The sequence below is a fragment of the Pteropus vampyrus genome, unplaced genomic scaffold (genome assembly GCF_000151845.1).
Source record: "Pteropus vampyrus isolate Shadow unplaced genomic scaffold, Pvam_2.0 Scaffold20, whole genome shotgun sequence".
NCBI classification, from domain to species: domain Eukaryota; kingdom Metazoa; phylum Chordata; class Mammalia; order Chiroptera; family Pteropodidae; genus Pteropus; species Pteropus vampyrus.
In genome coordinates, this window is record NW_011888801.1 from 954,012 (window position 1) to 970,359 (window position 16,348).

The following is a 16,348-nucleotide window of genomic DNA, read 5'->3' on the forward strand; positions in this document are numbered from 1 at the left end:
CTCATTCTCCAGGTACTCCCTTCAGTCTCTCGGGCTGGTCTGTCTCCCTTATAGCCTCTCTCCCAGTGCCCCAGCAACAATTCTAGAACACGTTTTCTCTAGCCCTAAGGCTAGTGCACATGCTCTTCTCTTTGTCCAGAATATTCTTTTACATTTTGCAAAGTTAAGGTTTTAGATTATCACTTTAGTCATTTCTTTTCCAGAGAAGTCTTCCTTGACTCTTCTCCACGTCAGATTATGTCAAAGCTTCCTAATTTTTTTCTTCTTGAAGGAAGGAGGAGGAGGAGGAGGAAGTTTTTACTAAGCATAATGTGAAACTGACATGACAGCTATTAGACTGAACCAGGATAAATAATATTGTTATGAAATATACATCTCTCAAATCCATTTCAGAGGAAAATATATTAGGAACTTCATGAACTGATTTCAAAAAAATCATTTTTAAAATAGTAACAATATATTTTCTCAGACTGTGCTAAGAAGTTGTCAGAAAGGCAATTATAAAATCTGTAAAGATAATAATTGACAGATTAGGACTGTTTTGTGAAACATTAAGAATCATATCTCTTTTTTAGCTGTTACATCACTACACCTTTTTCAATAGAGTAGGACAATCGTTTGCTGTGGGTGCTGCCATGATCTGCAAATTTCTTCTTAAGTAACAGACACTCGATGGTTCAAGACTGAAGTAAATTTTTCTTCTAACTCTGTCCTCTTTTGGATCACAAGCAAATATGTGTCTTTTGTGTATAGGTGGGCAAATATTATAAAATGCAGCTGTTGTAATCTTCTTCACAATTAAAGAAGGGCAATTAATTATTAGGAATATGCCTTAGAAACATTAGTTTTTAAAAACAGCAAGGCTTCAGAATAACTTCTCAAAACTAGCTTGCCATTTTAGTGCATGACCTGATAACATTACACATTTGATCTGTATTTGAGTCATTTCTTCTATTGACTACACTTTGCCCTCAATGAGAATTAGTGCTGTGGTTTCAAATAATTGTTACATATTACAAATTTTAAAATAAGTTTTCATTTCACTGAACTGAGATTTTTTTCACTCATGTACCTGTGGAAGGTAATTTGAGAACACAATATCTTCATACATATATGTGTATGTGTTTTTAAAGTAAATTACTTTTAAGGTAAAATAAATTAAAACTAGACTACAGGGCCAACTAATGAGGAACAATATTCTCCCTTAGAAATCCTTTTCTAGGCTGAGGAAGGCAAGTACTATCTGCTGAAGGATTTCATGAGGCTATAGTGTTTTTATCATCGGTTAGTTCCACACTGCCATGTCTTACCACCACAACCACATGCATGTCTGCTTCCTCAGCCACACTAACCTCTAGAGTAATGTCTGTGAGAAATAGGATGTTGTTGACTGAGCACCCAATGCCTTTGTAATCTTTCAGTAACTCTCACTCTCTACTTGGTGCCCAATCTTGGTATCAAAGTTACTATCAAGCTCAAGAACATCTTCTTCTGGAGAATATCCAAGTAATAATTTCTGTGCCTCTACACTCCCTGAAGAATAGATATACACCTTTGTCCCAGCCTTTGTATTTCCTAATTGCTGGAACTACATGTTTAAAAAATGTTGCTTTCATGTACCCAACTGTGAATGCTGCCCGCCACGTGTATCCTTGACATTATTTCAGTCCCATGGTCTTTCAGTCTAGAGACATCTGCCAAAACACGTTGTCTACCACAGCCCAGATCGTCTATTACAGGCCATCCAACCCATTGCCAGATGCTACAGGGATCAGAACACCCCAACCCAGTGGGAATCCTCTTCAGCCTAGTTCCTCAAAATATTGAGGTCTTGCTGGCACTTCTTTCCAAGAGGGAAGAAGTAACTTTGTTTGCATATACTCTTAACATTTTCTTTGATATAATGAAATAAAATGTTCTTCACAAAAGCAACCAAGCTTGTGGTACCTTTGATACCTAACAGGATCACAGTGACTTTGGTGGGCACCTGCTGGGTGCTGCTATAGGAATCACCTTAGTGGTTGAGAGGGTAGTGGGTGATGGCAGCTGTACCCCCAGAACCATCCTGGGTTTCCCACAGCCCTCCAGTAAGCTGCTGGCAACTGCTTGCAGCTGGAAGCACATCCGGAAGAGGGTACCTCCATGCATCTGAAAGTAGGGCAAGCAGCTGCTCTAAGGTTTTTTATAATACTATATATCCTTCCTTTGTAGCATTTATCACAATAACTTGTTATTTAAGGTAAGATATCTTCCTTCAATTACTAATTCCAAATACATGTAGATTTTGCCTGGTTTTGCTCTTTATTTGCAGAATCTATTACAGTGCCTGGCATATAGATACTCAATAAATATTTGCTGAGTAAATAAATCCTGAAGGCTTCTTAGAACTAATCTAAGATTTATTCTATTTTACCATAATTATTTATCTGGTGATCTCTTGCAAATTTATAGGGAGTGGCTGAGTAAAATTTCTCAGTGTAGCAGAATTAAGGATCCAAGAATTGTGTTATAAAGGATGTAGCTGATAATTATACTAAGAACTTATTTCTCTCGATCTGAGTTCCTGATAGAACTAAACTAGTATGTCAACATACCTATCTTTTCTGCCTATCACAATTTGATCGATTTTTGAACTCTAATAAGCAACCAACTACTGACTTGATTTTTATAGATAACTGCAACAAAAGATTGGCAAGTGTTCTAATAAAGTTTCGAACTAAATACATCTTGATAAGATGACTTCCTATTTCATCCTGGAACCTAACACCCATAGAGAACCTGTCTTCTACTTCTGATATCTTCATCTTCCTTCCCTGCCACCACCAAAATTTAAGCATCTATTCTTACCTTTTCCTCTTGTATTCTTACCTTTTTCTCTTATACTTTGGTAGAAGCACTGTTCTTCAGCCTTACAGAGGCTGGATAGTCTATGTATTTGTTTGAATCTATCCTTTCTAATTCCCTAGGCTTTATTCCAGCAGTTACTGCTTCTCTTTTTATATTTAATCTTTTCTTTGACAATGTTTGTTTATTCCACCTGAAGTCTTCTGCTACCAAGAGCACCTTCCCTAGCAATTACAATTGCAGTCTTTTACTTTACACTTTTAAAATCATAAAAACAAGAAATGCTTATTATAGTCAACAAATGGTCCTGGGACACTGGATAACCACATGCAAAAGAAAGAAATTGGACCCATATCTCACGCCATATGAAAAAAATTAACTCGAAAAGATTAAAAACCTAAATTTAACAGCTAAAATTATGGAACCCTTAGAAAACAACATAAGCATGTACCTTTTTGACCTTAAACAGTGGTTTAGCTATGACATCAAAAGTATAAGCAACAACAACAACAAAATAAACTGGACATCATCAAAATAAAAAGACATGCTTCAAAGCACACCATCAGGACAGTGAGAAGACAATTCATAGAATAAAAATTCTATAAATGAAAAGTCTGAGGACTTGTTTCTACAATATATTAAGAACTATTATAACTCAAAAGAAAAATAATTTAAAAATTGGCGCAGGATCTGAACATCCAGTTTTCAAAAGAAAATATACAAATGGCCAATAAGCACATGAAAAGAGGCTCAAAATCATTAGCCACCCAGGAAATGCAAATCAAAACCACAATGAACTACCATGTGGCACCCACTAGGATGGCTGTAATTAAAAAGATACAATAACAAGGTTCGGCGAGGATAAACAAATTAGAACAGCCCATACATTACTAGTGAGTATGTAAAATGAAAAAATTTGGAAAAATTTGGCAGTGTCTCAAATGGTTAAACATATAGCATATTACCTAGCAATTCTACTCCTGTATACATGCAAGAGAAATTTAAATTTATGTTCATACAAAAACTTGTACATGAATGTTCAGAGCAGCATTATTTTTAATGATTATTTTAATGATTATTTTTTAAAAGCAATCAAATGTCTATCAACAGATGAATTAGATAAAATGTAATATATGCATACAATGGAATATTGTTCAGCCATGAAAAGGAATAAAATATTGATACTTCAACAGGAATGAACTTGAAAACATTATGCTAAGTGAAAGAAGCCAGATACGAAAAGCCATATATATGATTCTATTTATATGAAATATCCAAAATAGGCAAATGCATACAGGCAGAAAGGAGATTAGTGGTTGCCTAGGGCTGAGTGGAAGAGGGGAGTTGAGGATTGGGTGGTTATCGTTCAGAAGTGCAGAATTTCTTTGGGGTAATGAAAATGTTCTTTGAGATAAAAATGAATTGTTGTGATGGATGCACAACTCACTGAATATACCTAAAGCCACTTAATTGCACTCTTTAAATGAGTGAATTGGATGGTATGTGTTTAAAAAAATACTTATAAAAATTTCAAACAGTACAAAAGTATATGAAGTCCTTTACCTAGTCCCACTCCTCCCAGGTAAACACTATTAACAAATAGTTAAATATCCTCTCAACACCTTTTCCCTAGGTATTAACAAACAAAGATTTAAAAAAAAAAAAAAATAGAAATCTACCCACCTTCTAACCTCCCACCTCAATATACACATATACTTTTTTCCCTGAAAATACTTCTGACATCTTTCCAAGTCAATACATATAGCATGACCTCATTAAAAAAAAAATCATTGTAGTAAAAAATACATAACACAAAATTAATCATTTAAAAAATATGGCAAAATATATATGACAAAATCTACCATTTTAACCACTTTTAAGTATACAATTCAGTGGCATTAAACACATTCACAAAGTTGTGCAACCACCATTCATCCATCAATGGACACTTATGTTGCTTCCACCTTTTGGCTATTGTGAATAATGCTGCTATGAACATGGGTGCACAATTATCTGTGTCCCTCCTTTCAATTCTTTTGGGTATATATCTAGAAGTAGAATTTCTGGATCATATGATAATCCTATGTTTGACTTTTTGAGGAAGTGCCAGACTGTTTTCCACAGAGATTGTACCAGATAATTTCATATGTGTCCCCTTTTTTGGGAGATAACCTAAAATATTTTCCTTTTGGTCTTAATGACAGGAACCGGAGAGCTAAGTTGTACATGCAGAGTTAACATTTTAACACTTTTTTCCTCTCTAATGAGTTTCTGCTGTTAAAAAAATCTTTATTATCCTTGTAATATATGATTTTTTAAAGTACCACTAGAATGCTTTCTTTGAAGAAGGTGCAACGGTCTCACACTGCATGACTGCGTTTCTAAAACATTAGTTAAGGAAGGTATGCTCAAGCAAACAGACGAACAACGACATCTTAGAAGTTTTGGAGACTATTACAAAACCTCCAAAGGAAAATGTGAGTCATATAATTTGAATACTATCACTATCTTCTAATCGAACACATGAAAATTAACATTTTATAATCAGCTAATATAAAACTATCAGGCGATTTTTTTTTTTTTTTTTTTTTTGCAAAAGCAAAAAATAAGTCAGGGCCTAAAGTGCCAGTTACAGAGAGGAAAACTTTCAAAATTTTTTTCTCTAGGTGCTTGATGGTTAACAAAGAAAGGCTAATCTGAGTCTTTATCTAATCCCTCTGGTTCTTAGTGGGACAGTTATGCAATAATACTATAGATCTATCCATTTCAGTTATCTCAATCTGAGAACCACTGATTAACCCAGTAGAGGGCAATGCTGTTATTAAAAGTTATTCCAATTTTAAAAGATATCTGAAATCAAATACATTTGTATTTGCTTCTATATTATAAAAATATTAACATATTTTTACAGTATTTCCTCCTTACTAGCATGGGTAAATTAAATCTCAAGCATAATAAAATATTATATTGCAGGAAATCTGTACTTCAGAGTGAAAAAATGAAAACCACTTCCAAAAATAACCCACCAGAATCAAAGAAGCTTTTCTATCACACTAAATTGTTTACTTGCATATCTCACTTAGATTACTTTAACTGGATTTCATGAGCTCACCTGTATTTTCAGTGCACACAACTGAATATTTATCTTTCAAAAACTAAAATTCCATTTCTCTTATTTAGCCAAAATTATTAGCTCCTCCATTAATTAGCTATCGTAAATTTTTAGGTTTTTTTTTTAATATTGGAAAAGACAGAGATGACTTGCCAAAAGCTCGGTCATAAAGTAAACAAAAACTTTGCATTTTTTAAACAGTAATGGATTCCCACACATATTTTGCCCAAAGAAAATTCTATTTGCTAGAACACTGAAACATATTTTTGTTTCCAGAGATGATGCAATCACTTAGAAATTTCTCAAAATACGGATATTTGAAATTCCCTTCTGACACTTTCAAAATACAGATGGTCCCAGAGCAAAAGGGATTACATTAATTGAAATCAATATAAACAAATTCTTCTATCTAGCATTTTAGATGCCTTTTTCAGAGGAATAATATATGAAGGAAACATAAAACATAGCTATTAAATTCCCAAAATAGTAAAAACTTTTTCTTTGTTAAAATAGGAAATGTATTGGATATTTTATGGAGCAGATTCCTTCTTTAACAGTTAACCCTCTCTTTCAACATATGTATTTTATTTTTAAAAGGGTTGCTGAACAATTTTTCCTAAGAGTAAAGATGAAAATCACTGTGCTATGGAATCTTTTTTTACCAGGTTGTTTTGAACAGAAACACACACACACACACACACACACACACACACACACACACACACACACACACACACACGCACTTTGTATACATTGTCAAGACTGGGTGCATTTACTCTGGTGTTACACAGTCTTCTGATATTTCTAATATTAACTCACTAAATGTATTCTGCTGCTATATATAATACAAAGTATGGTTGTGCCTATCTTAAGAAGCTAATAAAATGCTTCTCAGAGCTATAAAATAAGAATATTTAGAAAAAAGTTCAAAATGTTTAGAAATATTTTTTTCAGGGAAAAAAATGTCTGTAGGTCACCTTTCCAAGAGTAATTTATTTTGACTTGCTGCTAAGAGTCCAATAACTGTGGGCTGGCTATTTCTTCAAAAGGTCCATTGTATATAAAGCAAATTTCCAAAAATGACTTCCAAAACACTAAGTTCATGCATTTTGTTTTATATGGTTCCTAACAACATCCAAATCTGGAGAATTTAGATACTTACAAGTCGTATGACAGTAAAAATGCCTAAAATCATGCAATAATCTCTGATAAAATATATAATAGACTGTTATCTTTTTTAAAAAAATAGATAAGGAGTAAATTTTTTTAGACATGAATAAGGTTCTGTAATAAAAAAGAAAATTAGCTTAAGCTTAACTTAAAATTAGAGTTAATTACAATGCACAGAAACATTATAAATCATGTCTCAAATATGTCTATACAAATTAGTCTCTGCAAATCCTTTACCATCGAATAGTGCTCCTGAATTAAAATCATATTGGAGAAAATCAAGGGAGAAGGCAGTGGTATAGGGTAGTTAAGAAATCAGGATATGTGTGTGAGAATGTTCAAGGTTAATACATGAATGACATACAATTTTGCCCAAGAAGAATAAAGAAATAAATCAACACAATCTGTACTTTTGCTATGACTTAGAACAGTAATATTCAAAATTTTTTTTGTTCGAGTACTTCCTAATATAGTTGTTAAAAAACCTATATACTCTTTTGCACAATTTTCTAGTTGACAATTAAAATTTTTAAAATAATAGTTTCAAGAGATTTAATTCTGTCATACTGAAAATAGTGGTAATTTCTGGAAAATGATTACTTTTTTAATGTATCCAGTGGACTCTAAATACCATAATGATTTGATGCCCATCATCATCCATTTAAAAATATACATGGATAAAGTGTTTTTTAAAACTTGGAAATATTATAGCATTCTTTTTCTTTTCCCCTTGAGCTTGCATTTTCATTCTATTCTTATCCCAGAACAATAGTTCTTAGCAGGGGTGGAGAGGTAGGGTCCCTGGGGGTGGTGGTGATCTATCAGCTCATAATTAGATTCTCTTTAAACATTATTAAAAACAAAAAAATTTGAAACCAATTGACTTGCAAAGTATTTGTTATATAATATTTCATTTATGTTCTTAAAACCTACAGGTACTGGGTAACCCAGAGATTTTTAAACCCATGCTTTACTACAGAGACCAAGTTAGGCCTTGTTCTGTGAAGTGTCTTTGGGAATTTCTTTTACTGAAATATGAGAATACAACTTCACTTAGCTGGTAGGGTTTGGGGAGTCTTAGCAGAGATTTTGAAACCTAGCAAATTACTCTGAAAAATCTCTATTAACTGCCCCATAACCATGTCTATTTATTAATTTATCAAGAAAATTCAGGCACAATTGTCATCAAATACCTATACCTAACAGCCTAGGTCTCTGAGGCCATATCATGGGTTTTATGAAAACTAGATTCTCAAGAAAGAAAATGGTTCAGATATGACTAAAATTCTCTCCATTACTCCCTTACCTCTTAGATACTCTGTACTGTGCTGTGGTCAATTTTCCAGTCTCAGGGTCATGTACTGTAGCTCGGCTCAGCTACAAAAAAAAAAAAAGAGAAAGGACAAGGACTTACTCACGTAGCAGGCAATTTGGACTTTTGTTTGTTTTGTTTTTTGTTTTGTTTTGCCAAGCCACAGGTGATTGGAGGGTTCTGATTGGTCTGGATGGTAGGTAATGGTTTCAAATCAGCAAAAACATTTAGAAACGTGGCCATTAGAAAAGCCACTTCCAAATCAAGAGAAAACCGGTTGACGAATTTTTTATAGATTTATTGTCCTTTCACTTTTTTTAAAAAAACCATCTGAAGCTGTATGTAAATGATTTATAGCACTGTGTTTCACAGGAGCTTTCTCAAATCTAGAAGTTTAGTATTCTTTAAATATTTTGACAAAAGAATTTTTGTAGTCTCTTTAAATTCATTTTTAAAAACTCTCACCAAGAGGAAAACTGTTGTAGTCTCTCTGGTAAAGTAAAAGGCAACAAAATTCATAAGTAATAGCAGTTGGAAGACAGATCAGAAACATAACATTTCCTTCCATTGCCAACTTTTAAGTCAGCAAGTTTTTAAAAATAAAAACTCCAAGAGGAGGAATATAGATTACTCCAAAATGACAATGGTATTTTACAAGATGTATGAACAAATGCCAATACAATCACCATGAAGGATGATGTGAATTTACTGCAGCATTTATGAATGTGAGAGAACTACATAAACAAAGACTACTCCCAGGTTAATCCAGTCTGCTGCTTTTTCTTTTTCTCCCCCTTTGGCAGAAAAAAGAAAAAGAAAACAAGTTATCAAGCCATTTCCTGGATATTTAATTCCTGACCTGCACAGAGATGCAAAGCTTATTAATTCTCTAAAAATAACAGACCAAGTAAAAATTAAAAACAGAACTTCTAGTTAAATAGAAAGATCTGTGAAACACAAAGCAGTTTATCCATGCGTATATAAATAGGCGGTGACTTGAGCTGGAGACTGAAAATGACCTACTTCCTTTAAATGAATAATTCCTGGAGGATGTACAAAACACTCATTAGGATCAAAATATGCAGCATACACATCTCTTACCTTTTGCTAATTCTGTAATGTACCGTCTCCAAGTCTCCTGTTATTGGGTTTGAAATGGTGGCTCGCCTCAGCTGTGAAGCCAACCATCAAAATACTTGCATTACAAAACAAAAAAATGAATTACATTTATCCAACCAGTCAGAATTCTGGGATTTTCATAATGGAAGCTGAAAAGAGAAAACAACTCCAAAGACTTCCAGTCACCTTGTGTTGAGCTTTGAAAGCCAGTAATTTTTCAGGCTTTTGTATTTTTTTAGTTATTTAAAAATTTTTGCTTTTGTTTTGCATAAATGGAGGGTACACAATGAAAAGAAATTGAAAATTAAACTCTTGTCAATGGTTAGAGGACGTGACAGTGAGGAAAAGAAAAATTCCTAAAATTTTAAGTCTATTTGATAGTTATAAGAATGGCTTTTTGCAGTTAACGATCCAGTCCAAACCTTTGATTTTAATTTTTTTAGTAATGAAACTGTTCTGCAAAGGTTAATGTTGCTCAAAATTTGTTTCCAGGTCAGTCTTTTCTTCCTTCAAGATGTCTGCTCATGTTTCACATCTATAGTGAAATAATCTTGGACTGAGCACAAATGAAGAGAACTCATAAATGTTAAAAACAGTAAGAAAGAGATGACAGCTAAGATAATGATTTTAAACTTTTTTTTTTAGTGGAAGATGATTCTGAGGTTAACAAAAGAGTATTAAATTTTTATTGCCATTGAATCTCTTGATCAAAATAATCCTACTGAGGAATCCCCTTTGAAGACTTTGGCCTCTAAACCTAGAGATATAGGATCCCCAACCTGAAATGAATTCTTAATAAAAATTCTACCATGATATTTTGGTTTATTGGGTTTACTGACCACAAATAATGGATTAAAATAGGAACCCAAAAGAGAGTAACAGAATATGATGTAATTATAAGTAAAGATTTATAAGAATTCCCTTGGACAGCACCCATTTATATTAGACCTGTCTTTTCCATTTAAAATGTAATCTTTGGTAAAAAAACAAATAGTAGCAATTTGGAACAGTAGTAAAACTTAAAAACAGCAATTCTAACTTTAACTTTATTTTGCAATACAGATATCCAGATAATTCAACCTTTATGATATAACAAGGATGAAACTATGGTCTATGGGCCAAATTTGGTCTGCCTCCTGCTTTTGGAAATAAAGTTTTATTGGAATATAGCCATACTCATTTATATATTTTCTATGGCTGATTTTGTACAACAACAGACTGGAGTGGCTGTAACAGACTGTATGGCCTACAAAGCCTAAAAAATATTTACTATTTGGAACCTTACAGAAAAAAAAAATCACCAACTGCTGTGTAATAAGAAAGCAAAAATATGCTTATTTAAAAATCTCTTTATGAAGGTTATATCAGTTTGTTTTTTACCATCAATGAGACCAAACAAGTTTTAAGAACAAGCTGATGGGAAAAAAAGGCAAGAGCATAAAGGGTAGTCTTTTTCATTTTCACAAAATAAGAATTTCTACACTAAACACTAAGTTTATAGGACTGTGTTCACATTAATTTGTTTTTCTTATTAAGATAAATAATGTAGGTTAAAGTCAGAAAACTATAATGTTATTATTTCAAATTAACATGATGCTTGTACCAATTATATCTTTCTAGTAATAATGTGCCTAAAAGGGAATAAAAATACTTCCAGTATTCTTTTAAATAAAAATATAAAAGATATGAAAAGTTGGTTTTTGATTATCAGTCTCTGAGATTACTGGGCTCCAAAGTACATAGAAAACTTTTTCAGAGAAGATGCTGAAACACAAATTTGTTAAGTGTAAAATAAAAACCTCATCTATAATCTTCATAATTAAGAGCTTAAAACCCATTTACGAGATGTTATTTGTGTTGAAAACAAACCAAGAAAAATTGATATCAGTGGAGCTTAGTTAACAACTCCATTATGTTGCAGCAACAATATATAAAACTATCTGTTTTATATATTTATTTATATAGGGTTACTGCCATATTATCATTTCTGTAATCTTGCAAAGAAAAAACTGATACACAGGTATAGTAAGAGGAGAGGAAAAAAAATTAAAAAGTTATTTACCCTTGGTTTTGCTAGATCTTTGACAATTTCGATTTCTGCATCGGAAATAATATCATGGAAGCGAATAATACGAGGCTTGTCCCACTCATCCTCCTGTTTGGCTGGAGCCAGAATAAATTTAGGATTCCTGTTTCCATCATGGTAGCGGCAAAAGAGTTTTTTCTGTCTCCGAGGAGTCTAAACACGAAGTTAAGAAAATGATAAATATGAGAGTAATAATATTTTTAATGCTTGTTGCTATACAGATAAGAAACAATAATCATGCCTGTGTATACACAGAGTATCTGTGGACAAACACACAAAAGCAACAGTTCTCTGCAAATAATTACGCATTAAACAGTACCTTCAGGGTTTTAAAATTTTTATTAATGATTCTTTTCTGGGAGAGAGATGGTAGGCTTAAGTTAAAAAAAAGTGGGATTTCTCTTTTAACCTTTCTCTCATTGAAATAGAGTTCAGGTGTTATCAATATGAAAGAAATAATGAAATGTTTATGGAAATAGAAAGTGAATGACCAGCATTGCCCTAAACTTCACAAAATAACTGGGAAGCACCCAGAAATAGAAAGTTTCTAAAAGAAAAGAACAAAACAAAACCTAACCTAAATAACTCCCAGTTAATTGCTTATGGGAAAAAAAAGGGGTCGGTTTAAAAAAAAAAAAAAAAAAGCAAACATGAAAATAGGTAATTCTGAAAAAGAAAATAAGTTATTAAACAAAGAAGCCAGGTGCTTTTATTAGTGGGTATTAAAAACAAAACAAATAAATGTTCTTTTAATCATCTATGTATTATTATTAACTAAATAAGTTAATTCTATTGCTGATTCTTCTCTTGATTAAACAAGTGTGTCATATCTGAAGTAGGAATATTAGTTTTTAGTTATTAGTTAACATACTAAAACAAATAATGATTCATGTTTATTCTCCATGTAATTTACCAAGAGTCAAATCCAAGGCATTGTATCAAATAAGTCTTTTATATAATGATGAGATGAATTTATTCTGAGAAGAAGGATATTCCTTTGATCCTGGGCAGGGTTGACATGTATGTGTCACATCGACAAACTGGCAAATTAGCAGCCTAAGTTTTATACCTATAGTTCTATTTTGCACTCTCCCTTAGAGTTATTAAGAGCAATAAAAAATATGTGCTTACTATTGGAAATTGGAACACAACTATATTTTTGATAATATTATAGAATCACTGAATTTTTTTAGGTGTGATAATGATATTATGGTTATTTTTCAAAAGATACTAAAATAGACGTGAAATTTTTTAAAATGTTTCATGAATCTAACAAAGTGTTATCCTTATATTTGTTCATTAACTTTCAAAACAAAAATAGGCATGTTCTGCTAGGACTCCATGAATTTAACTATCAGAAGTATCAACACATTTGCTGTTAGCGGTTAGGCTGTTGACAGTAAATCATCAAATATCAAAAAGTCATCAATAGCAAAACATAAAGCCCAGGTTGAGTTTATTCATAGTAGAGAAAAAGTTAAATGCTATTCGAATGTTTACAGTTAAAAGTACTTACTTCAAAAATTCACTAATTCATTTTCCTCTACATATGCCCGAACTCAAATGAACACTAGTACCACATGATATTCCTTAAAAATCAGTTAATGATCAGTTAATGTTGGGAAACAATGTATATCATATCCATAATACACATTATCATAAAAAGGTTCTGTAAAGTCCTGCAGCTTAATAAAAACCTATGTTCTCCAGATTTGAACTCTTTTGTATTTGGCCTATTATCTATTAACATCCTAAAGCACTAGTACTCTAAGTTATAAATACATAAATAATGATATACAATAAACAAAAAATTATCTGTAGACACATTTTAGTATTTTAAAGAATAAATGTTAAAGCCAAAACCTGTTGAAAGTCTTTCTGCATTTTTAATATTTCTTACATACACTAAAACATTTCACTAAGCAATCTTGTTAGGGTTGACTAGCAGCAAAACCACAAGAGATTACTGAATAGATGAATCCATTGTTTCATAATGGATTAGAATGGTATATCATTTCTACTTAAGAGTACTGAAATCTCTTTTGCATTAAGATATAAGAAAAAAAATTGATCATCTCCCTGTAATGATCTAATCCTTCACCTTAAAAAAATGAGCCTCTTTTAGTCTATGAAAAGGGTAACATTACCAAAAATGCATGTAATGGTATATAATTCACAAGCTTTATTTTAAAGCTATTTTACTAACAGTTGGAGCATATTAAGTGTGACACCTACAAAAAGGTGATGTGATATACTGTAATACTTTATGCAGTAATTATGATTTTTATCACATGTGCTTAAATATAAAAACTTGATTCTGTCTAGAACTATGTACAAACACATACACACACACACATTCACACACACACACAATTGGCTTTTCCACTTTACCATTTTGATACCCTCCCCACGGCACAGCATTTCGTACTTCTGTCTCTCTGGCAGGTAATCCACAGCAACCCCTTTTTTCTTCGGTGTAGTTTTCTGATCAGATTGGTCATCTGAAGTAGACTTATTGGCATCTTTTTCTTTAGCCATTATATACTCAAAATACTTTAAGTTACCATTAGCTCTCTGATGTTCGGGGTCTATTAGAAGAGAAAGAGAGCGTGTCCATGAGTAAGTTTACATTGTTCAAACATCAGAATACAATAATATAGAGGACTGCATCATTTACCTTCCAAACCAGGATGCTTTTGAGAGTGAAAGGAGGCACTAATAAAAATTATTATACCAAAATAATAGGTGTAAACTAGTACTGCCCCAAGTAAATCAGGACATACAGTCACCCTATATGATAAGAGTTCTGGAGATGGAACCAGCCATTTATTTCAAAGAAGCAATTATTGCTCCTACTTTGAGAACTTAACCAATTAACCAAAGGAACTATGTATGATCAATTTAATGTCAAATGACTTTTAAAAATATTACTCATTCTATTGATTTTAAGCAATAGAAAAAAGCTTTTTCTAAAAAGGGAATGTAATCACCATGGAGAAGACATGGTATACAGTTCAAAAGCAAACTTTACCACAGATAGATTATAAATGTAGAACACAGCCTACTTCTGAAGGCTAAGTGGATTTCAGTCCCAAAATTCTAAGTGAGACAGAAAAGAGAAACTAAAGATATAATTTTGAAATAAGCCAGAATCCACTAATTGCCTCTGAATTGCTAGTCATAATTTTTAGCTATCTTTTAGTAGGGGAAAGGAGGACTACACCCATCCGGGAGAAAAAAACCCAAATGCACACACACACACAGACACACACAGTCAGAACAGTATGCAGAAACTTCACTATGACATTAACTGAAGTGTTTAGGAAATCTAGTCTCATTTGTAAAATATTTCTTGTCTTTGAGAAACTGCTTACAAGATATTTTGTGATATATAATGTGAACCTAATTTTGTAAAAGGGAAAAGTGTGTGTGCAGGAAAGGAGTATATACTACAAGGAAACAAAAAACTTGTGGGTATCTTAGGGTGACGGGCTTATGGATGACTCTTCCATACCATTTTCTATTTTAAAAAATTTTTTGCAATGAGTTAAGTATATTTTAGGTCAAGAGAAAAAAATCACTAAAAAATACTGAAAAGGGGGTACTTAGAATATTTCAATTTATTAATTCATTCAACCAAGAAATAAACTAATTATAAAAAGTTCATTTTTAGATGACCAATCCTTTTGAACTCCTATGACATACACACATATTTACCTATTCATAAAGTTAATTAATTTTTAAAGGTTTAAAGCTTTGATATATACCCAAGGTCGTCTGAATTTATTAGCATACACTTGTACCTCCAGAGATTCTGATTTAGTAGATCTGGGTTGATCACGGAATTTTCATTTCTAAAAAGTATCCTAGTAATTCTGATGCACACGGTCCCTAGATCATACTTAGAAAAATGCTATATATATCTCCGTTCAAAAAACTAGTGGTAAAATCCTTACATCACATTTTTCTAACATTTGAATATGACAATCAAATATTTTTTCAATGTATTTATTTCAGATCTCTATTTTTGGACATGAAATGCAATAAACCAAAAACATTCTTCAAAAGAAACTGGTTAATATTTAATATAGCAACATGGTAAATAAACATTTTTGACCGAGTTAGCTAGGTTAAGTCCAATTTTAAAAATCCTGAAGAATACAGAGCAGAGAAACACAGCCACTTTTGTAGTATTATAAGGTAATAAAAATCAGTTGCCATTTGTTTAGAAAATAATCAGAGAGAGGGTAAAGATGAGGCACTTGACGTCTAACAAATAAAAAGTACCAAAGCTATATGATGAGATATATATATGACTATATGATATATATATATAAAATCTTGAATTAAGCTAAGTTTACATACCTAGTTCAAGAAGCTTCTTTGTTAGCAAAAGTGCCTTATCGAGGTCTCCCTGCTGGTACACTGCATAGCTCAAATAATCTAGAACAGAGACTTTATCGGTGGTAGAAACTTCGCCTTCATCCAGCTGCCTTAGTGCCTGTTCCATCCACAGTTCTGTGTGGTAATAATCTGCTTCTGTATAGGCCACTTTGCCCAACTCAAAACAGTCCTCAACTGTTAGAAAAGATTTGTGTTTTACTCCTATGGAAAGAAAACACAGAGAACTTTAGAAATATTAATACTATATTTATCTATGACAATACAGGTTTCAAAGGGCTATCTCACTTTTATTTGAACTTCA

At 32.4% G+C, this 16,348-nt stretch overlaps 1 protein-coding gene across 2 annotated transcripts in view; it reads right to left on the bottom strand.

The window, feature by feature from the left end:
• The window catches only part of P4HA1 (prolyl 4-hydroxylase subunit alpha 1), a 69,392-nt gene that overhangs the window by 14,900 nt on the left and 38,144 nt on the right, over nucleotides 1–16,348 (bottom strand). The window contains exons 6-9 of one of the 2 annotated variants that reach the window (XM_011355216.2): nucleotides 16,009–16,248; nucleotides 14,035–14,231; nucleotides 11,620–11,796; nucleotides 8,433–8,503 (exon numbers count right to left, since the gene is read on the bottom strand). In XM_011355216.2, coding sequence (XP_011353518.1) covers nucleotides 8,433–8,503; nucleotides 11,620–11,796; nucleotides 14,035–14,231; nucleotides 16,009–16,248 — 685 coding nt within the window. Of the gene's footprint in view, nucleotides 1–8,432; nucleotides 8,504–9,539; nucleotides 9,611–11,619; nucleotides 11,797–14,034; nucleotides 14,232–16,008; nucleotides 16,249–16,348 lie in introns of both variants that reach the window. The other variant, XM_011355217.2, reaches the window with a different exon arrangement.